This window comes from Amborella trichopoda, chromosome 10 (genome assembly GCF_054954075.1).
Source record: "Amborella trichopoda isolate Santa Cruz 75 chromosome 10, AtrichopodaSantaCruz75HAP2 v2.0, whole genome shotgun sequence".
NCBI classification, from domain to species: Eukaryota; Viridiplantae; Streptophyta; class Magnoliopsida; order Amborellales; family Amborellaceae; genus Amborella; species Amborella trichopoda.
The window spans coordinates 28,376,549-28,401,597 of NC_142345.1; the positions used below are offsets into that span (position 1 = coordinate 28,376,549).

General features: G+C 34.3%; 1 protein-coding gene and 1 long non-coding RNA gene across 32 annotated transcripts; one reads left to right on the forward strand and one right to left on the reverse strand.

The window, feature by feature from the left end:
- Window positions 1–356: 356 nt before the first annotated feature.
- Window positions 357–25,049, reverse strand: LOC110006424 (uncharacterized). 31 transcript variants are annotated; one of them, XR_016042737.1, is made up of 6 exons: window positions 24,857–25,049; window positions 17,862–19,192; window positions 17,568–17,692; window positions 15,657–16,010; window positions 15,263–15,552; window positions 357–678 (listed from the first exon to the last, which is right to left on the reverse strand). XR_016042737.1 is itself a non-coding variant. In XM_088849696.1 (5 exons), exons 2-5 carry the CDS (start codon window positions 18,269–18,271, stop codon window positions 642–644), a joined length of 384 nt encoding a protein of 127 aa, XP_088705822.1. In that variant the 5' UTR covers window positions 18,272–19,192; window positions 24,857–25,049; the 3' UTR covers window positions 458–641. The 31 variants fall into 31 exon arrangements, 2 of the variants coding, with proteins under 2 accessions (XP_088705822.1, XP_088705821.1); XR_016042727.1 differs by lacking the exon at window positions 357–678 and adding an exon at window positions 9,739–9,963 and having other exon boundaries at window positions 17,852–19,192; XR_016042742.1 differs by lacking the exon at window positions 357–678 and adding an exon at window positions 19,312–19,427 and having other exon boundaries at window positions 15,013–15,552.
- On the forward strand, window positions 14,404–16,715 carry LOC148780113 (uncharacterized). The gene is made up of 2 exons (XR_016042754.1): window positions 14,404–14,893; window positions 15,174–16,715. It is a non-coding gene; the product is annotated as an uncharacterized LOC148780113 (long non-coding RNA).

Sequence of the window (25,049 nt, forward strand, 5' to 3'; positions counted from 1 at the left end):
GGTTTTTAAGAATCCAATAAGAAATGAGAGTATTGCGCTATTAACTTTAATTTTTTTGCATCAATATGTGAATATTGAGATGTTCTTTTATGTTTGAACTATTGTTAGCCATTAAATTCACTGTAAGATTAATCATCAAAGAAGTCAAATAATAAAAGAGTAGATCTTTCTAAAAAAATAAAAAAAATAAAAGAATAGATGTAGATATAATTAAGGAAAGTATCACATAAAACACAACTTTTAGGTAGGTCCCAAGAATTAGTTAATCTGTAGAATGGAGTTTCATGCATTCACTTTTAGTTATGCTCCAAATTTTCAAACAAGTATGACTTCGAAGCTCATCTAATACTTAGAGATAATATTCCTCAAAAGACGTATATGAAACTTGTATAATAACTCTCCCAGGAATTTTTTACATCCTCTCTTAAGGCCAAACCCATTTCAGTAAGGCAATACCTGCGACCGAAATACCATGTACTGATCTTGCACTATCCAAATTGACAAAAGCCATGACACATGCTTAAATCACACATAATTCTTCAAAATTGTAGATCTCACAAAATTTAAGTATTTACTCATATACTCAAACACGCTAATGACAAACTTTAAGTGTTTCCATCTAATGATAATCATGACAAAATTTAGGTGTTTCCATCTGATGATAACCATGTTTCTTGTCTGCAAAACACCACAAAGAAAAATGGGATAAAATTAAAATCAAACTGCCAACATTAGATATTGAGTCCAAAAAATTATGACATAAACTTCAAACCACCTATTATTTCATGTGAGCAAATACCAAGAAAATTAAGCATACCCTATTTTTGGAACGCAAGGAGATAAATATCTTCAACATAATTCAAATTTATTAGTCCACAAATTTCATCACAAGGCTTATGATCAAGTAGGTGATATGAGATTATTAAAAAACAAAAGAAAAAAGAAAAAAAGAGACAAAATCAATAACTCAAAAACTATAAAATTCAAAAGCACCAAACCAAACAATCCCAAAATGTTACCTCGAAAGCAAGGAAAAACTAATAAATTATCAAATATAAAATTATCAGGAACTACAATGTCCATGTATGACAAAGAAGTTAAGTATACACCAAGGACTGATCTAAACAATAGGAAACCAGTGCAACAAATAAAGATATATCTAAGAACCGCAACAAAACAATAACAAGAAATAGAAACTATTCATTCCACTAAATCAAGGGAAACTAACAAGCTACAAACCAAAACAGAGAATAATAAAAATCTCAAAAGAGTAACAGTGGAGAAAGGTTAAGTGCAGATAGCAAAGGCGGCCAACCTTAGGTTGCAGAAACACTATAGTGCAAAACCCTAAACCCTCTCAAAACGGCCATAAATATCGCTAAAAAAAATTGTAAAAAAAAACACACAACAACAAATTATGTTACCTGATTTTGATGAAATCCAATATTACCCTGATCATTTGGCAAAAACAATGGATCAAATCGATGAAGAATGGCCACAAAAATCATGATTTGGAGGAAAACCCTAATCCGCTAAAAAAAAAACAAATTTCAGTCAAAAAATTCACAACAATGCATTGTTTTCAGTTTGATTCAACCCCAATCGATGTTTCCCCTCCATTATTGATAAAAAGAAACCAATATATTTTTACAAATCCAAAAGATTTTTTGGTGAAAAATGGGCAAAGCACAGAATTTACTGTAGTAGACCCGTTTTAACTATAGTTACCCGCCATTTTATTGTTGAAACTCGCCGTTTTACTTTTCAAAAATATCGTTCCGGTGCTAAACACAACGTTTTCCTATATGTTAGGAGAATCGACATGGGATGACTGATTCCTGGGTCGACCCTGGCAATTTCGTGCTAACTTGCCGATTTATAAAACACTGCTTCATTCCTCTTGGATGGATCCACATGTATTGTGTTGCAAAACTCTAATTTATGTATGCAAAAGGTAGAAACATTCGGAGAAAAAACAACAAGCTCATATGGAAAATATACCAAAGTCAAAGGGACGTTGCATACGTTATTCGAATGCTACCAACACCTGCAGTTCCTAACGATATTCGAATGCTACAAACACCAGCAGTTCCTATCGACAAACAACTGAAGACTAACTTACACTGGTATCCACATGGACATTTCATCAGATTGGTGGAAATGGAAGGTGAGTGTAGCCTTGGAAACATATCCCATACTCCATTGGATAGATTAAATATAGGAAAAGCATACAAAGAGACCATCTATTTTTGTTACAAGGAGATCACAATCACTCTTATTTGCAAGATTTCAAATCGGGTGATTGTAAGAGTGTCATTGACCAGACTCATTATTCAATAAAAAAATTTCTCGGACTTTGTGATACATTTTGAGCCTATGACAGCTAATGCCTAGGAGTAATTATGACCTCCTTGTAACAAATATAAATGGTCTCATAGCATACAATCCCTTAAATACACTTAAACCCACCCGAAATAATCTTATTTAATCTTTCCTTTTAGATGCTTCCACTTGACAATTGGGAAGTATCATAACTCCTCTCCAATAATGTCTACAATGAATCAGATGATTAGAGAATACAGTTTACATTTAGTAGGGCAAGTGGATGATAGTTCAGTGGTTTCCCACCATCAGCAACCACAAACATATGGATGGAGATTAATACCTAATGCTACCTGGTTGAATGTCTTTGTGCCTAATCCAATTAATCTACCTATTCATGGGGACTGTTAGAGGAGAAAGTCATGGAGAACCATATACCAGAGTCCATTCCATATATAAACTTTCCGATAGTTAATAATCTCTAGCACCATGGAAAATCCTATGTTATCCGCGTAATCAACTTAGGATCACTAGGAATAGCTTGCAACATCAGTTTTGAAACGGTCCTTCATGAGTGCCCTCATTTTCCCTTTTACCCATGATCATTTGTCTAATACAAGAAGCAAGAAGGTAACCCACAATGAAATGTTGCCATAGAGTACTGTCTTTCCTTTTGAAATAAAATAAGGGGTCACTGCTCATTAAGCATCAATCAAATACAAAGTGCCACCTCATCAGCATTTTGAAAGCCTCGTATTGGTCCAAGTCCTAGTTTTGTGCGATTGCTACAAGTTCTTACGTTTTTTTTTCACTTGTAGTAGAAAAAAATCTTGAAGTGCATTCCATTCTAGCACAGACCTAGTGGGTGACTGGTTGGACCTAGCGATCCATTTTAAAAAAAGAAACGTATACAATGTATATTCATATCGATATCTGAGCGAGATCAACTCAAATCTCTTGCAAAACGAGTTAATTTTTTTAGATTAGTAGGGAGAGTGGGGTAGGTCAAATTATAGATTTAGGGGCATCGCAGATCTTTGCATATTTGGTTCTCCTCTAAACATACTGGCAGCGCCAGCTTCAGAATCCATTTATTAAACTTTAAAAATCTTAAATTCTACTACATTTAAGAAATAAAAAAACACACAAAAAATAAATAAATAAATAAAAATAGAGAAATAAATAAATAATTAAAAAGAGAAAAATTACACACCTGGAAAACCTGAAGTAAGGACCTGCATCAGGACTACCGGTTGATTTACACCTTTGAATGCCCTCTCTTGCCTTCTTGAAGAATGACTTTGAATCTAGGAGATCTTACTCCTAAGATTTGATCTTGATTTTGAAGAGATTTTGAGAGGATTTATTGGAGAGATTTTGAGGGGATTTGGACTTAGGGCCTTTAGCCTAACGTTTTTTAGGAATTTTTCCTACCTTTTCCAGAGGTTTTCCCTAATTTTTTAGGGATTTTTAGGATTTTTTCTATTTTCCTAGGTATTTTTGGTCGAATTTTCTATTTTTCTATGCTTTTCTATTTTTTTTCCCCTAATTTTCTTGGCATATTTAGGGAATTTCCTAATTTTCTAAGGATTTTTATAAGGATTTTTGGACTAATTTTTTGATGATTTTTCCAAGGAATTTCCTAAATTAAGGTTTTGAATTCAAACCAGGTAAATTCTTAGCCCTAGTGAAAGAGCCCTCTAAGTTTAACGGCCAAATCCTTTCATCTTTCTTGTTGGGGTTAAGATACAAACTGTTACGAATCAGTAGGAGTTGTAATCATTTCGTCGTTGTAAGTCTTGCTTGTTATTTGGGAGATACATACTATCTTTCAATTAGGATTTCATTTCATGACTGGTTCTGTAGATTTCGTTATAAAAGCTTCATGATAAGGTGCTCTCAATGGGAGGTTGGAGATGGAACTACTATTCTTTTTGGCAAGCGAATTGGGTTGGGGAGTGTCCTTTGAAATACTCGAATCCACTGATTTTCAAAGTGGTAAGTGATCTGTTGGCAAAAATCAATGATATGTTTATTATGGAGAGGGGGGTTTGGGATATAAAGTGCTTGTATAATAGGGTGAATGACAACTTCATTAGCCAAAGGACAACTTTGTTAAACTTGTTGTATAAAGTTAAGTTATTCCAAGGCTTTAAAGATGAATTGATGTGGGAGGCAAATGTGATGGTTCTTTTTGGGGTAAATCAGCTTATCATATTTTGTTGCATAGAGAGTTCCACAAAACGTTAGTCTTCCTTTGGGTCCTATTTCAATTATTTCATGTGAGCCAATACCAAAAAATTAAGATACCTTATTGCTGGAACACAAGGAGAGAAAAATCTTAAACATATTTCAAATTTATTAGTCCACGAATTTCTTCGCTAGGCTTATGATCAAGTAGGGGCTATGAGATTATTCAAAACAAAAAAAATTAGAAAAAAGACAAAATTAATAACTCAAAAGCTATAAAATTCAAAAGCACCAAACCAAACAATTCCAAAATGTTACACATAAAGCAAGAGGAAACTAAGAAATTATCAAATATAAAACTATCAGGAACTACAGTTTCCATGTATGACATAGAACTTAACTGTACACCAAGGCCTGATCTAAACAATAGAAAACCAAACTATAGCCAACAACAGAGTTCAAACATGGGGAAAGCGATTCACAGAATGAAAAAACCCAGGAAAAGAATTCAACTACTCCAATAAATAAGGATATATCTAAGAACTGCAACAAAACAGAACCAAGAAAAGGAAATCGTTCATTCCACTAAATAAAGGGAAAAATAACAAGCTACGGGCCAAAACAATGGATAATAAAGATCTCAAAATAGCAACAGAGAAGAAAGTTTAAGTGCAGATAGCATAGGCGGCCAACCTTAGGTCACAGAAACGCTATTGAGCAAAACCCTAAACCCTCTCAAAAAAACTATAAATATTGCTAAAAAAACTATAAATATCGCTAAAAAAAACCATAAAAAAAATACAAAACAACAAATTATGTTACCTAATTTTGATGAAATCCAGTATTACCACGATCATTTAGCAAAAACAATGGATCAAATTGGTGAAGAATGGCCACCAAAATAACGATTTCAAGGAAATAACCCGCTCAAAGAAAACCAAAATTTCAGTAAAAAAATTCACAACAATGCATTGTTTTGGATTCGATTAAACCCCAGTCGATGTTTCCCTTCCATTATTGATAAAAAAGACAGTACATATTTACGGATCCAGTAGCTTTTTCGATGAAAAATGGGTAAAGCACATAATTTACTGTAGCAGACCCATTCTAACTGTAGCGACCCACCATTTTACGATTCAAAAATGCCTATTCGGCTCCAAACACAGGCTTTTTCCTATGTTTTTTGAGAATCAGCACAGGATGACCGATTCCTGAGTGATTCCGTGCCATCACGTCTTTTTTTAAAACACTGCTTCATTCCACTTGGATGGACCTGCATATATTGTATTTGCAAAACTCTAATTTATGCATGCAAAAGGGAGAAACATTCGGAGAAAAAACAACAAGCTCATATGAAAAATATACCACAGTCAAAGGGACGTTGCATACATTATTTGAACGCTACAGACACCAGTAGTTCCTATCGATCTTCAAATGCTACAAACACCAACAGTTCCTATCGAGAAACAGTTGAAGACTAACTTATAGTGGTACCCACAAGGACATTTCATCAGATCGATGGAAATGGATGGTAAGTATATCCTTGGAAACATATATCAGACTCCATTTGACATATTAAATATAGGAAAAGTTTACAAAGTGACCATCTATTTTTGGTACAATGAATCACAATCACTCTTTTCTGCATATTTCAAATCGGGTGGTCATAAGAGTGTCATTGACCAGACTCAAAGTTTAATAAAAAAATTTCACGGACTATGTAATATATTTTGAGCTATTCAATATGACATCTAATGCCTAGAAGTAATTATGACCTCCTTGTAACAAATATAAATGGTCTCATAGTATACAATTCCTTAAATATACTTAAACCCATCCAAAATAACCTTGTTTGATCTTTTCTTTTAGATGCTTCCACTTGACAATTGGAAAGTATCACAACTCCACTCCAATAATGGCTGCAATAAAATGAATCAGATGATTAGAGAATACAGTTTACATTAGGTACCGAAAGTAGATGACAGTTCAGTGGTTTCTCCAACAAACATGTGGATGAAGATCAATACCCAATGCTACCTGGTTGAATGTCTTTGGGCCTAATCCAATTAATCGATCTATTCATGGGGACTTTCAGAGGAGAAAATCATGGAGAACCATATACCAGAGTCCATTTGATACATAAACTTTCACATATTTAATAATCTCTAGCACTATGGGAAATCTCATGTTATCCGTGTCATCAACTTAGGATCACTAGGAATGGCTTGCAGCATCAGTTGTGAAGCCGTTCTTCATGAGTGCCCTCATTTTCCCTCTTACCAATGATCATTTGTCGAATACAAGAAGTAGGAAGGTAACCCACATTGAAATGTTGCCATAGTGTACTCTCTTTCTTTTTAGAATAAAATAAACGTTTACTGCTCATTAAGCATCAATAAAATACAAAGTGCCACCTCAACAGCTTTTTTCAAGCCTTATATTGGTCCAAGTCCTAGTTTTGTCTGATTACTATAGGTTCTCACAGTTTTTTTTTGTTTCACTTGTAGTAAAAAAAATATCTTGGATTACATTCCATTCTAGCACAGAACTGATGGGTAACTGGTTGGACCTAGCGATCCATTTTTTAAAAAGAAATGTATACAATGTGTTTACACGCGAATTTAGATCGATCTCTGAGTGAGATCAACTTAAATCTCTTGCGAAACGAGTTAATTTTTTTAGATTAGTAGAGAGAGTGGGGTCGCTCAAATTATAAATTTAGTAACATCACAGATCTTTGCAGATCTAGTTCTCCTCTAAACCTACGGGTAGCACCAGCTTCAGAATCCGTTGATTAAACTTTAAAAAGTTTAAATTTTACTAACATTTAAGAAATAAATAAAAAAAACAACTAGAAAAATAAATAAAAATAAATTAGAAAAATAGAGAAATAAATAAATAAACAAATAAGAGAGATATGTCACATACCTAGAAAGCCTGAAGTTAGGACCCACATCAGAAGTACGGGTTCATTTACACCTTTGAATGCCTTCTCTTGCTTTTTTAATGACTCTAAGGTTTTGGATCTTTTAGAACTTATTCCTAAAATTTGATCTTAATTTTGAAGAGATTTTGAGAGGATTTTAACTTAGGGTCTCTAGCCTAAGGTTTTTCGGTAATTTTTGCTAACTTTCCAAAGGTTTTCCCTAATTTTCTAGGGGTTTTAGGATTCTTCCTATTTTCCGAGGTATTTTTAGTCAAATTGTCTATTTTTCTAAGCTTTTCAAGTTTTTTTTTTCCAAATTTTCTTGGGATTTTTGGGGAATTTCCTAATTTTCTAGGGATTTTCATAAGGATTTTTAGACTATTTTTTAATGATTTTCCAAGGAATTCCCGAAATTCATATTTTGGAATGCAAACCAGGTAAATTCTTAGCTAGTTACGAATAAGTAGGAGTTGAAATCATTTCATCGTTGTAAGTCTAGCCTGTTATTTTGGATATACATACTATCTTTCGATCGGGATTTCTTTCAACAACTGACTATGTATATTCCAATGTAGATGCTTCATGATCAGGTGTGCTCGATGGGAGGTTGGGGATGGAACGATTAATGAAGCAAAGTTGCTAGCAGCTTCAAGGTTTGAAACTTATCACGGATCGTAATGTTCAACACCCGTGCATTGCCGAGGGGGATTCCTTGAATGTTATTAATTGGTATAACCTCATATCAAGGCTCCATGGAGATTGAGATTGGAGTTGATGGAGATCATGGATCTGGTGCGTGAGAAGAATGTCACCTTCAGCATGCGTATAGGGAATATAACGAGTTTGCTGATCTCTTGGCAAAGAAAGATGTTGATTTCTCGAATTTGATAGTTTTGCATGATCTTATTGTATGAGATCCTTGTAATTCTCCTTTATAAATACATTACAGAACGATGTAAAAAAAAAAGATGTGTCTATTGCAATAATATGATATGAGGTGTATGTAAATGTCATTTGATATAAAAAAACATGAAAATGTTGGACCTCACTTTAAATTTTATGAAAATATGGACCAAAACATGCTTTTGCCAAAGAATTATGGATTGTACACAAATTTTTCTCACCTAATAAAACATTGTCTTCATATGTATATAGAAATGCACCTCCAATCCTTAAAATTACCTAAACTTGTTTTATTTTTATATTAATGGAAAAAGTTATTCATCCAGGGGAAAAAGATAATATAGGGCAGCAACCTTGTCTATAGATAGTTTCAGTAATCTACACCGTTCAACTTAGTTTGACAATATAAATTTCATATCATCTTAAAAGACTTATTAAATCTATATCTTCTAATTAAATAATAAATATAAAACACTGCAACCTTACTTCCACAAAGAAATTAATGGTGACCCATATAAGCAAACAAATGGCATCTAAGTAATACCTGATAACACAAGGAATAAAATCGTGAACTCTTGGATGAAGTTACCTGGAGTGCATTAAGTCAGTGTTTCAAAACCTAGATCGGCTGGCTTGATCGTAGACCTACTGGACCAAATGGGATCAACAAACCATGCCAGATCAAACCGATGTTTTAATTTTTTTTAAAAAATAAAAGTATTTTAAAACAATAAAAGGAAAAAATAAAACATAAAATTTTATCAAAATTTTTTAAAAAAATATTGTAGAACAATAAAAGTAAAAAATAATATAAATAATCAAATGGGTGGAACTAAACGACTTAGTCCAACTGAATCCCCCGGTTCTTTGATAATCTAGCTAGTTTCTTTGACAAAATTGATAAAGTCTATCGAAATTAGTCTCATTCCTCATTTTGGCAAGGAACCTAGTCTATATCCACCTATTCCCAATTTGCATCGGCTACTCCTGATCCAACACATTGTTCTTCAATCATTACTTAAGTTGAATGATAATTAAGAACAGGGAAAAAAAGAGAATCATGGAGTATCGACACACTATGTACCCTTGAAACAAAATAGATAATAATAATTACGTAAGAGTAGGGACGTCACCGGGTCTGCTGGGGCTAGCTCAAGACCGACCCAAAAAAAGGCCCAAATTACTTTAGACCCGGCCTGACCTCAGCCCCAAAAATGTATTTTTAGCCCTTCCCCTAGCTGGAATCTGACTTGACCCGACCCGAATTTCAAAGTGGGTAGTTGTAAGAGTGTCATTTAATAAACACAAAGATCCAAAAATAAAATTCTCAGACTTCGTGACTCTCCCAAACTATCTAATTTGACATTTAATGAGTGAGACTTATTGTGACCTCTATATACGAATGGTAAATGACCTCTTTGTAAATAATCTCTATTTTTTTTACATATATAATCTCCATGTTCAAGATTATATATCCTTAAAAATTGGGTAAAAAAATCCATCTCAACAAAATATTTTTAAGAGAGAAGCAAGCAAGGGTGGTTCCGTTTGGGCCGCTCATCATGGCTACACTAGCTTGAAAAGAAAATCTTTTTAAACCTGGCCTGGGTCCAGCCCGAATCCTGAATATCACAAAAATATGGGTTAGTATCCAACCCAAACCATTGACAATCCCGCTTAAGAGCTGGAGAGAAAGCAATCTAAAATGAGAACTAATATTTATACAGGGGCATAAGAAGATACAATCTAGATGGAGAAACAATAAGTAAAGTGTTCTATGAATCCGTGGGTGCAAGACCCCGATGACTATTCAACGTGTATCTTTGAAATGGATATTGTGTTAAGTGCACAGGGTCAAATCAGATATGGGTGGTGCCAAAAAAATCCCCTATAAAAAAGAAGTACATTTTAATTTGTAAATTATATATATATATATATATATATATATAAGATACTATAAAATGTAGTGATTTCAACTACCCTCATCACCGTCCAAAATTCATTGCACGGTTACGATTGTCCGGTAGTGTTTCATTTTTTTTCGACAAATCGGAATGACCTGAAATTTGGAGCTTGTGTTAATCAAAATTAACCGAATCTAAGAAAAATATAAAAAAAATATTTTACATGAAATACTTCCAAAAAATTTTCCTAATGCCTATAGGCGAAAATGAACAGTGATTTCGCCAACCCTCATCACCGTCCAAAATTCATCGCACGATCACGATTTTCCAGTATTGTTTCGTTTTTCATTGTTTTTCTAGCAATCGGAATGACCTGAAATTTGGAGCCTGTGTACATCTTAGTGAGGTGCACCTAATAAAAATATAAAAAAATAATTATCAAAAAACAATTGACCAAATACCCTTGAAATATTTCGGGAGTATTTTGATTAATGTTTTATGTAAAATATTTTTTTTTATATTTTTCGTAGATTCAACCATTTTTTATGAACACACACTCTAAATTTCAGGTCATTCTGATTTGTAGAAAAAAAAATGAAAAATGAAACACTACCGAACACTTGTGACTGTGCGATGAACTTTGAACAATAATGAGGGTATGCGAAATCACTGTTCATTTTTACTTATAAGCTTTTTGTAGTATCTTCCTATATATATATATATATATATATATATATATATATATATATATATATGATCAGCTTGGCTTAGAGGATGAATTCCAAAAATTTTAGATCATAAATCCATCTTTAAGGTGAATTTTAAAGGAGGCTCGCACTTGTATACATAAGTCGGTTGACTTATACGTAATAATATTTGTGCGAATGCTTAAGAGAGACATGCCTGAATAGAATTTTGCAACTAAATATTATAGAGAGAATTTTACGATGTGTAGCATATAAAATTAAGTATTGTATACAATGAGACCATTTACTTTGGATATAAAGTGGTCACAATTCTTTACAACCATTTTATGTGAAATTTGATAGCTTGGATGAGTCCCAAAGTTCAAGAAAATTTCTTTGGAAGTCTGAGCTTGATCAATGGAATAATTGGAGGCACCCAATTTTGTATGGTAATTACATATGCATTTTATGTGCCCCCACTTCTTTATTTTTTTCTAAGTATGCCCCCATGTTTCAAACATGAGATTGCGTTTTAATTTTATTTATTTATTTATTTATAGATATTCATAGGGCAGTCTAATGTCAAAAAAATCAAATTGCTCTATTTATAGGAGCGGTCGAGTATTTAACAATCAACTACCCTATACTCATACTATGATGTGGTCCGATATTTGAAACATCCTACCTTCAAATATCGGACCACCCATGGATGCTCCGCACCCTCTACCCCAAAACCAAGAAATGGTGAAGGAAAAAAAAGTCATTGTTTTTTTAACCTCTAAGAAGCTTATATCTCTCTAAATAATTAAATAAAAAAAAGAAGAAAACCCATTCCAATCTTAAACAATCTTCCTCTCTTACTCTCTTATAAAGCATTACAATTACACTACGAGCGATTCTTCTCTCTAAAACTGATTTCGAAAACCTATTCCAGCTTCCAAAAGAAGCAATTCTCTCTCTAAAACACAATCACTACTTATTACTACCCTGCAAGTAAACCCGCTCTCCTCGATGGAATCTCTCTCTTTCTAAAATCATAAAGGGGTTAGTATAAGTGTAGAGCAGTCCGATTTTTATTTTTATTTTTATTTTATTTTTAATTATATTTTTTACTTCAGAATGACATATAGATATTTAAAACTAATATTATTAAAATTAACATGAGCAAGAGCAAAGTTAGAAAAAATAAAAAATCCAAAGGAAGGACTTCTATGTAAGTATGCCATATTTAGGGACCAGTATGTAATTAGTATATTTTTATATGGTACAGACCTAATTTTTTATCGATATTAAGGTGTTAGTACATGAATAGTATAAAAAAAACAGTTTATATATCGTTGCAACCTTATACCATTGATATTAAGGTGTTAGTACATGAATAGTATAAAAAAAACAGTTTATATATCGTTGCAACCTTATACCATTGTAGTAAGGTGCGCCTTAAAATTCCTACACAAGATAGTTTTTGATGTTTGAGAACCCTCCAATTGATCATCTTGACCTTGAGATGTATGGAAATAAAGAAAAAAAAACAGAATTTTAAATCCAAAAAATAATGCATCTTAAAACTATATATCTTATAACAAGTTATTTGGACCTATAGTTTTCCGATTGTTGAGAACCCTCTTATTGATCATCTCAACCTCGAGATGTATGGAAATGAAGGAAAAAAAAGAAGAAAGAATTCCAAATCCAAAAAAGAGTACGTCTTATAACAAGTAATTTGAACCATCTATTTCCAATATTTTCGAGTGTTTATTGATATGATTGATCTATATCTTTTTTGGAATTCTGAATTTTATAACTATTGATGAAAATAGATTTTCAAGCCGACACCATAACAACATCTCAAAGTAAATTTTAGAGGCACACCTTATTTCTATAGTATAAGGAGGCAGCCTCCAATTGATAGTTTTCCGATGTTTGAGAACCCTCCAATTAATCATTTCAACCTCGATATGTATGGAAATAAAGAGAAAAAAAAAAAGGAATTCTAAATAAAAAAAAAAGTACATCTTATAACAAGTTATTCGGACCTCTATTTTTTTGAGGTTTGAGAACCCTTGAATTGAACATTTCGATCTTGAGATATATGGAAATAAAGAAAAATAAGAATTCTACATCTAAAAAAAAAAGAAAAATGATCCTATAGGACCCTCCCCCACCCATATGTGTAGGACCCCAAAGCAACACCATTAAATTTAGTACAGATCTCTAAAAAAGTCAAGTCCCACACCCATGTGATAACTTTTCTAAATATCCTTGCCAAATTTAATTGTGATCCTTTGGGATCCTACACACATGCGTGGGAGAGGGTCCTATAGGATCATTACTCATCTAAAAAGTAGTATATATTGTAACATGTTATTTGGACCATTTATTTTAAAGATTTTTATTGTGTTTATTAATATTATTGATATGTATCATTTTTTAAATTCCAAATTTTATAACTATAGATGAAAATAGAATTTCAATTCCGACAACCAAACGAGACATCTCAAAATAAATTTTAGAGGTACGCCTTATTTCTATAGTCTAAGGAGGCAACCTCGAATTGATACTTTTTCGATGATTGAGAATCCCATTTCATCTTCTCGACCTTGACATGCATGGATATAAAGTAAAAAAAGAATTCCAAATCCAAATCTATATTATTTTATAAATTCTGAATTTTATAATTATATAGGAAAATATATTTTCAAGCCGACACCAAAACAACATCAAACCTTATTTCTATAGTATGCATTTACGACACCAAAACGATATCTCAAAGTAAATTTTAGAGGTGCGCCTTGTAAAGAGGCAACCATATACAAACCTCACCCATGATATAAAGCAAAAAGGCATTCTGCTCCCTAGGGGTATACTCCCTAGGGGTATACTATGCATTTATTCTTTGATATAGAACAGCATACTATGCATTTATTCCCTGATATAGATCCCCACCTAGGATAAGTCTTAGGAGGATATAACATCTTTAACAGACAGATTAATTTCAATAAAAAATTATTTCCTAATTGCACTATCTAAGCACTTGAAAAAAAAAAAAAAATCTTAAAATTGAATGGAAACCGTTCAATTTTTAGAGAACGAGATTTAAGTGTTAGAAAACTCAAATTTCAAAAAAAAAATAATAATAAATAAATAAATAAAAATGAGATTAATCGTCCAGTAATTCTAATGTGATTACCCAATTTTCAGATTGAAAACAAATCCTTCCAAATAAGTCATATAAGTGAGGGTATAAAGTAAAGTATGCTCCCAAAGGAGCACAGTATATATACTATGCTCTAGTATAAAAGTAGAAAACTAACGGAAACAAACGATTTAAGGTGAGACAATATTAAAAGGAAATTTAAAATTTAATTTAGGTAAATAAAAAAATGAAAAATTGGATCCTGGCCGTCGATCCTGACAGTTGAGGAGGAAAAGAATTAGAGCCCTCTTTCTCTCTCTAATTGTTTCTCTCTCTAAGTCTTCCCATCGATCCTGACAGTTGAGAGAAGCAAACAGTCTTGTCATTACGGTTGAGGAGAAAGAAACAGCCTCTCTCTCATTTCCCCCTCTCTTTCTCTCTCATTTTAAGTCTTGTTTTCCCTTCTTCACCTCCTCCTCGTTCATTGCGTACCTCTGCCTCTTTCTCCCTCTAATTCTTGGTCTTTCTTATCTTCCCTTCTCTGATTCCATGGAACCCTCCATCTCTGATTTTTCAAATTCCTCTGGCTCTGAGGCCAAACCAGTTTCCATTGATGGAAACCAATCAACCCCAAGGTTAACGATCAGGCTCAAGGTGGGCAAGAAAACAGACTCTCAATGTCAAATCCGTTCCCCCGAATCAGTTACTTCTCAATTTGATCAGGTCGCTGGAGTTTTAGGCCATTATAGCTGCAAGCTCTGAAACCTGAAGTTCGGCTCAAAGCGACCTCTCGGAGCTCACGTTAAAGCCCAAGCATCCAATTATGGTAAGTTTTTGCAGGTTCTTGAGCTACTTCTTTCAAGAATATTTTCCTTGTACGGGTACTTTTTTAATCAAGGTTTTATTATATGGGTTCTTTCCTAATGTTTTCCTTAATCAAGATTCTTTGCCTTGTCTGTGTACTTTTTTAATCAAGATTTTTTCTAATAATTTCCTTGAATACGTCTTTCTGAATCATTTTTTTTTGATATCGGTTCTTTTATAATCAAAGTATTGTGGTATGGGTTTTTCTCAAATCGAAGTTTGATGGTTTTGTGTTTTTGCAGGTTTCACTGACAGTGATAAGATAGGTTTGAAAGATGAGCACGAGAGGAGAAAGAAAGAGCACAACAATAGAGAAAACAACAAAGCATACCCAACAAGAACCAGTGTGTGCTCTGTGCACCAAGAAATTTCCCTCGATGAAGACTCCGTTTGGCCACATGAGGTGCCACCCAAAGAGAGATTGGAGAGGGATTCAGCCACCGGAAAAGCCTGTACTCGCCAGAAAGTATGAGAGGAACCTGCAGGTCCAATATTCCAGCAATGGCGCACAGATGAATTCTGTGGAAAGTTTGTCATACCATACCAATAGCACCATAACAGAGGAGAGCTCGAAAGAACATTATCCTCTCTCTCCCCTCTCAAATTGGTTGGTCACTAGATCTGGAACAAGAAAGAAAAAAACTGCCAGGTCCGAAAGTAAAGATTTGCAGAGACAGAGATTAAGGGAGTTTCAAAAAGCATCAAACAAACTGTGCATCACTTACCCATTCTTTCTCAATCTCAAGGAAATTTGGAGGAATACAAGAAACTGACAAAGAAAGCCTGGAATCGGATCCCAAAAAGAGTGAAATCCTCCATGAAAGCTTCTTAGTTTACCGTCGTGGCCAATGGAAGAAGAAGACGGAGGTGAAGAGGGAGGCGAGAGCTATTGAGACAACTACTAATTCTGGCACACCCCAAGAAGGTGAAATCATTTCAAACTGCCATGATTCAAAGAAGAGGAAGCTTTTCATTGGAGTCTCTGCCGCTAATAACTCTTGAGGAGGAGGAAGTATCATAAGAGGATGTTCAAGTTTCTGGAATTGGGTCTGAGATTTCAGTGGCCTGCTTGAAAGTATCTGTCAATAAAAGACCAAAAATCAGCAGAATTCCTGCCAATTTCTCACCAGAAAGGCAAGGGAGCCATATATGCACTAAGTGTAACCAATGGTTCAATTCAGGTCAGGCTTTAGGTGGCCATATGAGGAAACATTTTGACAGAAAGAAGCATCTAGCCAAGTTGAAAGCTCATCATTCTTCAAAGAGGTTGACAATGGGTTCTCAAGTTGAATTGGGAGGAGAGAGAAAGAATGGGAAAGGAGAGAGAAGGTATGAAGACAGAATGGGGGTTATGGATCTTAATGGGGGTGATGCCTATTGAAGATGAGGATTTGAAATTTGGTATACGTATGTTGGAGGTGGTGCCTGCTTATGCTGGTTATGCGAGATCTAGACTTTTCATGATCTCTGAGGCATAATTCAGGAGTTTAGGAAGGTCCACAATTCAGTAGTTTGGAAGATTAGAGACCATTTTTTGGGCAACATTTCTGTGGTTTTGCATGCTGCATTTTTTTAGCACAGTTTAATGGTTTTCTACGGGGAAATGTTTTGTATAGAGTGATGAATTCATCAATTGTTTTAGGAAAAATCTCCATTGCTTTTGATAGTTATTTATGCTGACCAATTGTTGAATGTAATTAAGTTTATGGAGCTTTTGAAAGTTATTTAAGCTGACAAATTGTTAAAATGTAATTAAGTTTATGGAATTGGATCCACTTTGCCTCTGTTTTTTTTTTTTCTGGTATATTTAGTGTGTGAACTGTTTTAGCTTTTACATATGAATTATCAGTCATTTTGTAATGGGGAGCAGAGGAATAAACTCTCTTTGTGCAAGTCATTTGTTGTAAGTTCATGTACTCTTTTAAAATATGCATATTGCAGTAATGTTCAGTAGAGTTCAGAGGTTCAAACTCATACAATTCTCATAATGCATATCACACTTTTGATCGAACAAGAGCAGCATCAACGGTATTACACTGTGAGACCCCTAAGTTACAAACTTACAATCTGAATATTCACATTTCGAACAGGAAAATGGCAGGCAAAATCAAATGTGTTAGTTTCAGAGAGTTATAGGCAATGATTTATTGCCGTATCTAATGTTGACACAGATTCAATCCATATTTCACATTAGGAGATAGAAAGTGAACCAAAAAAAATGATGCAAGAGGAGCTTGTTAGAATGTTTGATTTCAGTTCTCCATGAAGAGACACAAGGGAACCAAGTGAATTAGTGAACCACCGAGTTCAGTCAATAGAACTCAAATATACAGGCTGTAACACAAAATTGAGCAATGCATTACCAAGGTACAGTCTGGCTAAACTACGACATTCACAATCAAGAGATCGAGAGAGAGAGAGAGAGGAGGAGGAGGTGGGGGGAGTAGAATGGAGAACAGCAGTACTCGTAGGACAACCCACAGGCAAGATGATTGAAAAGAGAAAGCTATGATTAACTCCAACTCATGATAAAATCAAACCAAAAAACTATCGAACTATATGAAGTAAACTGTTCTGAAGCATAGGAAAGTAAATGTGTTCTACTAAAGGCTAGCAAGAACAGAAGTTGTGCATACCCTCTCCAAAGCAGAATTGGCAGCAGCAGATGCATGAATACCATTTCTTCTGACTTGTCCGACTTATTTGGGTAGAGTCATCGCCAACCTTTTTCACAGATGCTCTATGTCCTCCCTCAGTCAGTCTGCACATAATTGTCAAAGGAAACCTCATGAGAGAGAGAGAGGGCCCCAAATTAGTACTTGTCTTAGTCCGCAACTAAATTAAGAAACCAAAAAAATAAAAACAAAAAACAATCGACAAAGGACTTCGGTTTTAAGAGTGAAAATGACCAATAATTTACTTTAAGTCACCATGTAGAAAAGTAGAATGTGACTTCTAGGCCACTGGATTTGGATACACCTTCTTGTGCCTATTTACATAAACTCCAATGGCAGAGTAAGCCAATAAATAGGCATAAACTCCAATGGCAGAGTAAGCCAATCTGATCATTGATCTATATTAAATAACAATATAAATTGGTGTCTGTGTGCCACAGAAAGAGAGAGAGAGCGCATAGGAAATGCAAAAGAGCGGATGCTGGTTCCACTATCATTAGAATGGTGAGAGATACTAGAAGAATTAGGCACTGATGCTGGAGCAGGTTTCCATGAAGGACCAACAGGTTCATCAGGAGACGTAGTTTCAACCTCAAGCAAAATTCGAGCATCCTCCTTATCATCAGTGCTAACCTCAAGCAAAATTTGAGCATCCTCCTTATCATCAGTGCTAACCTCAATTACCAAATCATGCTCGTCTTCCACCTCTCTGGCATCAGACCCCACTACGAACGGTATAGGACGAGACCCCAAAGGAGGCCTATTTGAGAAATTAGTGAGCTCCCCTGACTTTCCAAACAGGAAAACATGGTCTCTCGAGAAGCTAGAATTTCCAACATGAAAACTAAACAAAGATTCATTCGAGGCCACACTCCATTCCATGGGTGTTTGAGACTTTGTTCTAGCAAAAACAGAAGAAGGGATTCTATATTGTTTGGCACTCGGGGTTTCATGTTTACTTATTGATGGGTTTGAATATTCAGATTTATACATCACTTGAATTGGTGGTGATTACTTAGACACACTCGAGAAACCTTGGGTATCAGAAGGCCTAGGGGGTAAGAGAGAAACGCCTGGTGCTTGAACTGAATCAGAGTGAACTGACCGCAAGAGCATGGGCCGTTCATAGCCATGCCCATCAGCCATGCAATCGGGCTCGGGGAATAGCTGGTGAAGGCTCAAGAATCACTTTCTGTCCCATTTTTGGCTCCCCTCTGAAACCCAATTCGAGGTCATCAGAAGATGAATCAGAGGAAGAAGAATCAGAAGACTCAGCAAATCTATCTTCTTCATTGCTAGAAATTTTTCCTTGACTGAGAAGAACCCACTCATCGTCTTCCTCTATATTTTCGGCCTCTAGAAATGTTTTCGCGTGGTTTTTACTTCCATGGTTGTGCACTGCATCCATTCCCACTCACCGCCTTGTCTAAGTGAAGTTATTCATTATCATGGGTTTTCTTTGTCTTTCAGTTGCTGGTATGTGGGTTTCTCTTTTCGAGGTAGTTTCTCAAGCATTCCATGGCTGGCTGAAACGACTTAAAACAAGCAGATCACAGCCAACATGCATTGGACGAATAATCACCAGCCTGCAAAAAATGTAGATTCATTTAACTAACAAATGGTAGCGCTTTGATTTTTCATTCCATCAAAGATGGATTTCATAATTTTAATCATCAAATAACTAAAATTCAAAGAAGATAGACACCTTTGTATAATAATGACAGCAATGCCGAAACCAAGTGTAGCACTCTCAAGAATGCCAATTTATGTAGCAGATTCAGTCTTGTTTCAGTTGAAAGAAGCATGAAGCATGAAGAACAACTTGCATAAAATGTGTCAATGCCATAACATCAGCCATCAGTACACAGAAAGCAAGCAAATAAACGATCTGATAAACCTTCCAAATGGTGGAAGTGATATGAGTAAGACCAGAAAGTGTCTGAGAATAGCCCAGTATTGGTTTTAACATGAGTGACATTAACCAAAACTAGTCGACACCGTGACTTTGATAATTTCAACTGTAAAACAAGAGACATAGAATTCAGGTGAAGGTGCGCCTTGTTTTGATTGTTTAGAACCTCGGCCTCATACAAACCATGCCCAATGTTGAATAGTTATATTTAATCTTAAAATGCCATTTTTATCGATATCAAACAGAGTGTATATGATTTCTGTTATTTCTCTTTCTCTCTTTTTTTTGTTCTTTTTTTTTTTTTCATGGCAAGGAGGTTACATCCCCAAAATAATGCACCTTGATAAGTTCAACAGATAAACTTTTGGCATTATGCAAATTCTGATTTTGGGTATTCTAAAGGCCTATTTAGCTGATAATTAATTTTATTTTATCTAACATTATTTTGTTTAAAATTCTTATACTGTACCCAATATTAGTAGGTTTGTATTATTTACCAACCAAAATACTATTTGGTCTCTGACCTACTATCTGGTATATTACAAAGAAGTCACGACCCTAACCTTGAAAACCCCATTCTTTTCCTTTCCAATGATACGTTCTTTCTAGTTCTTTTCTTTCTCAGTCTAATTCTATAGAGTAAATTAGAGCCCGGGCTAAATTAGCGCTTAACGATTTGCAACGCTACATCCTACGTTCAATTCCTACCGAGAGTAGAGGGGCCCCTCCCTACTAACTCACCCAACAAGAAAAAGTTTAGAATCTCTCTCACATTCTTTTTCCCCTGAATATAGCGCTGTCAATGGGTTGGGCTTGGGCCGGGGAAGGCCTGGCCCGATTCCCCTTAGGGCCGACTAGGCCCGGCCTTCGCTCTATCAGGTCCAGGACATGTTGGGCCGGGCTTGGCCGAACAAGGTAAAATTTAAAGAAAACTAAACGAAAATAAATAAAATAGAGTAAGGAACTGGGCCTCACTGGGCCCCGGCCTGGCCCTAGTCTTTTAATGCTGGCCACCCGGCCCATTGCCACCACTAATCTCTCCAATTTGATTTGAAACTATTGATATATGCTCCATTTCTATCTACTATTGATTTTTGCCCCCTTTCTATCTCTATATCTCTCTTGTATCTTCATTTATTCTTTCCCTATTGCATACATCCCTTCAGTTTGGTTTGAAATTAAATGATACGAGAGATTAGATGTCTTCGTTGTCCACATTGAAATATATGGAAAGGTGGATAAGACAATAAAATGGGGTAATCATTGCGATCAAGGTTTTAGAAAACGCCATTTTGATTCGGATTCGCCAGATCCGGATTGGGTATCATCAGAGGTGTGTTAGATCTGTTAATAAAATGGGATCCAACGTGTTGCTACTATATTGAAATTTTTATTGTTGTAAATATATTAAAATATCACATAATTTAATATATTACATTGCTAGGTTATTTAATAAAATTTTCTTATTATATAGATTATATTGTTTTCATGTTTAGTACAAATTGTGATTTCAGATTAATGTATTTATAACTTTTATAAACATCAGCAAATAACTTACTGTTAATTTGTTATTGTATAGAATAATGAAACAAGTTCTTAGTATTTCTATTTTTTTATGTATATAAAAAAATCATGATGCAATTACTACTGTAGTCATTTTTTAAATATGTTTTTGGGCCAAAACTTGCCGATTCGGCTGATTCTCTGATCCGACACACGTATCCATCGGTCTGACATAGTTTTTGGGGTGGACAATCCGAGTTGCCAACCCTTTTTCTTTAAATTTGGTAACGATCATATTTGTATGCCGAACTTTTTCTTTCGTTATTTCTTCTTTGATATGGTGATGTTTTGTATTTCTTTCTAATAAATAACAGGGGTGAAATACTAAACAATTATTTGTTTTGAGTATAAGGAGGTCATAATCATCTTTAGCCACTGCAAAAATAATGGCTTAGGGTGTATGAAGGAGTTGGAGATATTTTTATTTGCACTTTAAGCTTGATCATTGGTACGCACTTGGCTAGCCACTTGATACTCAAATGATTACGATCTTCTTGTACTAAAAATGAATAATATTGTTGTATATTTTTCCTTAGGACCCGTTTAGCATGCGACCACCCCACATATTGTAGAAATGTAAGCTTTGCAATAAATATATTTTTAAAATATAATTTGATCCTAATTTTTAGATAATATACAAGCTTTAATATGGAGACCTTGACTATAAAAAAAAAAATTGAAAACTAGAAATAATGATTGTCCTAAAAAAACATTTGGATAGTTATTTACAATTGCTTTTAGATAGACCACCTATTTGCATCCATCTTTAGGATGGATGCTTTATACATCTGGACCGCATATTGTAGAAGCGTGGTCCATCCCACATGAAACATTTGTTCCGCATATGATGCACAGTTGCACACATCCCTCTCTTCTATGAACATTCACTCAAATGTGTCTAATGCACACGAGTTGTATATACGTGAGGTTGTCTCTTACATCTTCTTTCTCTTTCTAGAGCATGCACAATGGGATCTATTACCTCCTATCTCTCTCCGTCACTTATCTTACTAGATTTTTGTTTTTTTTTTTAATTTTGAGTCTTGTTGATAACATTTTACAACCATTCAATTTGAAATCCAACTGACAAAAATAATTATGATTTTATTTTCATCTACTTCATTATCACAACATTTTCTCTAATTATTTGGGGTCGGTTACACGAATCTTGATTCGTCAATGTGCTATAATAAATACCATACCCTTAGTGAGACCAAAAATTCATATATCTTTTCGAACTACTTTCAGCCACATCCTTTTGAGACTACTCCTTGCCCTTTTCAATCTTTCCACTTGAACTAACTCACACCTTCTAACAGGTGTTGTACTGAGTCAGCGCCACAAATGGCCAACCCACCGAAGTCTACTCTCTCTCATCCGATTGGTTCCACACCTAAATTTTGGCAAATAGATCCGTTTCAAATTTTGTCCTTCTCGTCTTGTCACTCATCCATCTCAACATCATCATCTCTGCTACACTCATTCTATGGATATATTGTTTATTGACCACCCAACATTTTGCCCCATAGAGCAAAGCTTGTCTCACAGCTATCCCATAGAAGTTGCCCTTCAACTTTGTTTGACTTCTTTGTATAAACGATAAATAGTGTAGATTGTGACTTCTTTGTATAAAAAATAAAGAGTAATTTTATATACTTTTTCTATAGAACTATGGGTTAAAATAAAGGGTATTTCAAAAAGAAAGATTACTTTTGTTTACTTAAAAGGTGGTTGCAAATAAAAGTAGTGTTGGGTGAATAGTATGGTATAAAAAATATTGGGAGGTTTCCAGACGTTTCTATATTGAAAAAAAAATTAATAAGTGTGAGGCCCTGATCAATCAAATTAAATCGCTCTTTAAAAATTCATTAGAAAAGTTTGTTTTGATTTTGAAAAACCCTCAATTCGATTATCTCAACCTCAAGATATATAGACATAAGAAAAATAGATTATAAGTCATGAAAATAGTGTATCGTGTATCACTTACTCTCTAAATTGTCAATTTTCAAGTATTTAAAGATCTGATCAATCTACATTATTGTTGAACTTTAGACCTATAATTAAAGATGAAATAAATTCAGGTTATTATAAAGATCTTGGATACATAAACGACATATTTCAGCATTGTTTGAAGCAAGGGTTTAAATAACGGATAGGTGCTTCAGATCAGGCACCACAAAAACCGATCCAGATCGGTCAATCGGCGATTCAGATTGGCAATCGTTAGAATCGGTCAGATTCTTAATTCAAAAAAACAAAAAAAATTATTAAAAATCATTATAAATGTTGTTTTTTAAGAATCCAAGAAGAAATAGGGGTACTACATTATTAACTTTCATTTTTTTGCATCAATATGTAAATATTGATACGATCTTTCCCTATATGAACTACTGTTAACGATTAAATTTACTGTAAGATTAATCCTCGAACCAGTCAAATAATAAAAGAATAGATCTTTCTCAAAAAATAAAAATAAATAAACAAATAGATGCAAATATAATTCAGGACAGTATCATATAAGACACAACTTTTAGATAGGTCCCAAGAATTACTTAATCGGTAGAATGGAGTTTCATGCATTCACTTTTAGTTATGCTCCAAATTTTCAAACAAGTATGACTTCCAAGCTCTTCTGATACGTAGAAATAATATTCCCTGAAAGATGTATATGGAACTTGTACAATAACTCTCCCTGAAATTCCTTACATCCTCTCTTTAGGCCAAACCCATCTCAACAAGGCGATACTTGCTACCACAGTACCATGTACTGATCTTGCACTATCCAAATCGACAAAAGGCATCACGCATGTTTAAATGACAAATAATTCTTCAAAATTGTAGATCTCACAAAATTAAGTATTTAATGAAACTCATATAATGACAAACTTTAAGTGTTTCTATCTAATGTTAATCATGACAAACTTTGGGTGTTTCCATCTGATGATAACCATGTTTCTTGTCTGCAAACACACCACAAAGAAATATAGGAGAAAATTCAAATCAAACTGCCAACATTAGATATTGAATCCAGAAAATGATGACAAACTTCAAACCACCTATTATTTCATGTGAGCCAATTCCAAAAAATTAAGCATATTCTATTGTTGGAACGCAAGGAGAGAAATATCTTCAACATAATTCAAATTTATTAGTCCACAAATTTCATCGCAAGGCTTATGATCAAGTAGGTGCTATGAGATTATCAATAAAAAAAATAATTAAAAAGAGACAAAATCAATAACTCAAAAGATATAAAATTCAAAAGCACCAAACCAAATAATTCCAAAATGTTACACGTAAAGCAAGGGAAAACTAATAAATTATCAAATATAAAACTATCAGGAACTACATCGTCCATGTATGACCTAGAACTTAACTGTATACCAAGGTTTGATCTAAACAATAGGAAACCAAACCATAGCCACCAACAGAAGTCAAACATGGGGAAAGCGATTCACAAAAGGAAAAAACCCAAAAAAAGAATTCAATTGCTCCAATAAATAAGGATACATCTAAGAACCACAACAAAACAATACGAGGAAATAGAAATTGTTCCTTTCACTAAATGAAGAGGCAAATAACAAGCTACAAACCAAAACAAAGGATAATAAAAATCTCAAAAGAGGAACAAAGGAGAAAGGTTAAGTGCAGATAGAAGAGGCAGCCAACCTTAGGTCATAGAAACACTATTGAGAAAACCCTAGACCCTAAAAAAGCAAAACATAAATCTCGCTAAAAAAATCGAAAAAAAGCACAAAACAATAAAATATGTTACCTGATTTTGATGAAAATCCATTATTACCACGGTCATTCAGCAAAAGCATTGGATCAAATTGTTGAAGAATAGCCACCAAAATCACGATTCGAAAAACCCTAATCCGCTCAAATAAAACCTAAATTTCAGTCAAACAATTCACAATAATGCATTGTTTTGGCTTCGATTCAACCCCAATCGATATTTTCCCTCC

Bases quoted from the DNA above. Each gene is read 5' to 3' on its own strand.
- LOC110006424 (XM_088849695.1), bottom strand. From the start codon at position 18,271: ATGATAAGGAGGATGCTCAAATTTTGCTTGAG. The intron at 17,693-18,239 runs GTTAGCACTGAT...AATTATGTGCAG, and splicing joins ATGCTCAAATTTTGCTTGAG to ACTGACTGAGGGAGGACATA. The intron at 15,411-17,567 runs GTATGCACAACT...TTGGACCTGCAG, and splicing joins CCAATTCTGCTTTGGAGAGG to GTTCCTCTCATACTTTCTGG.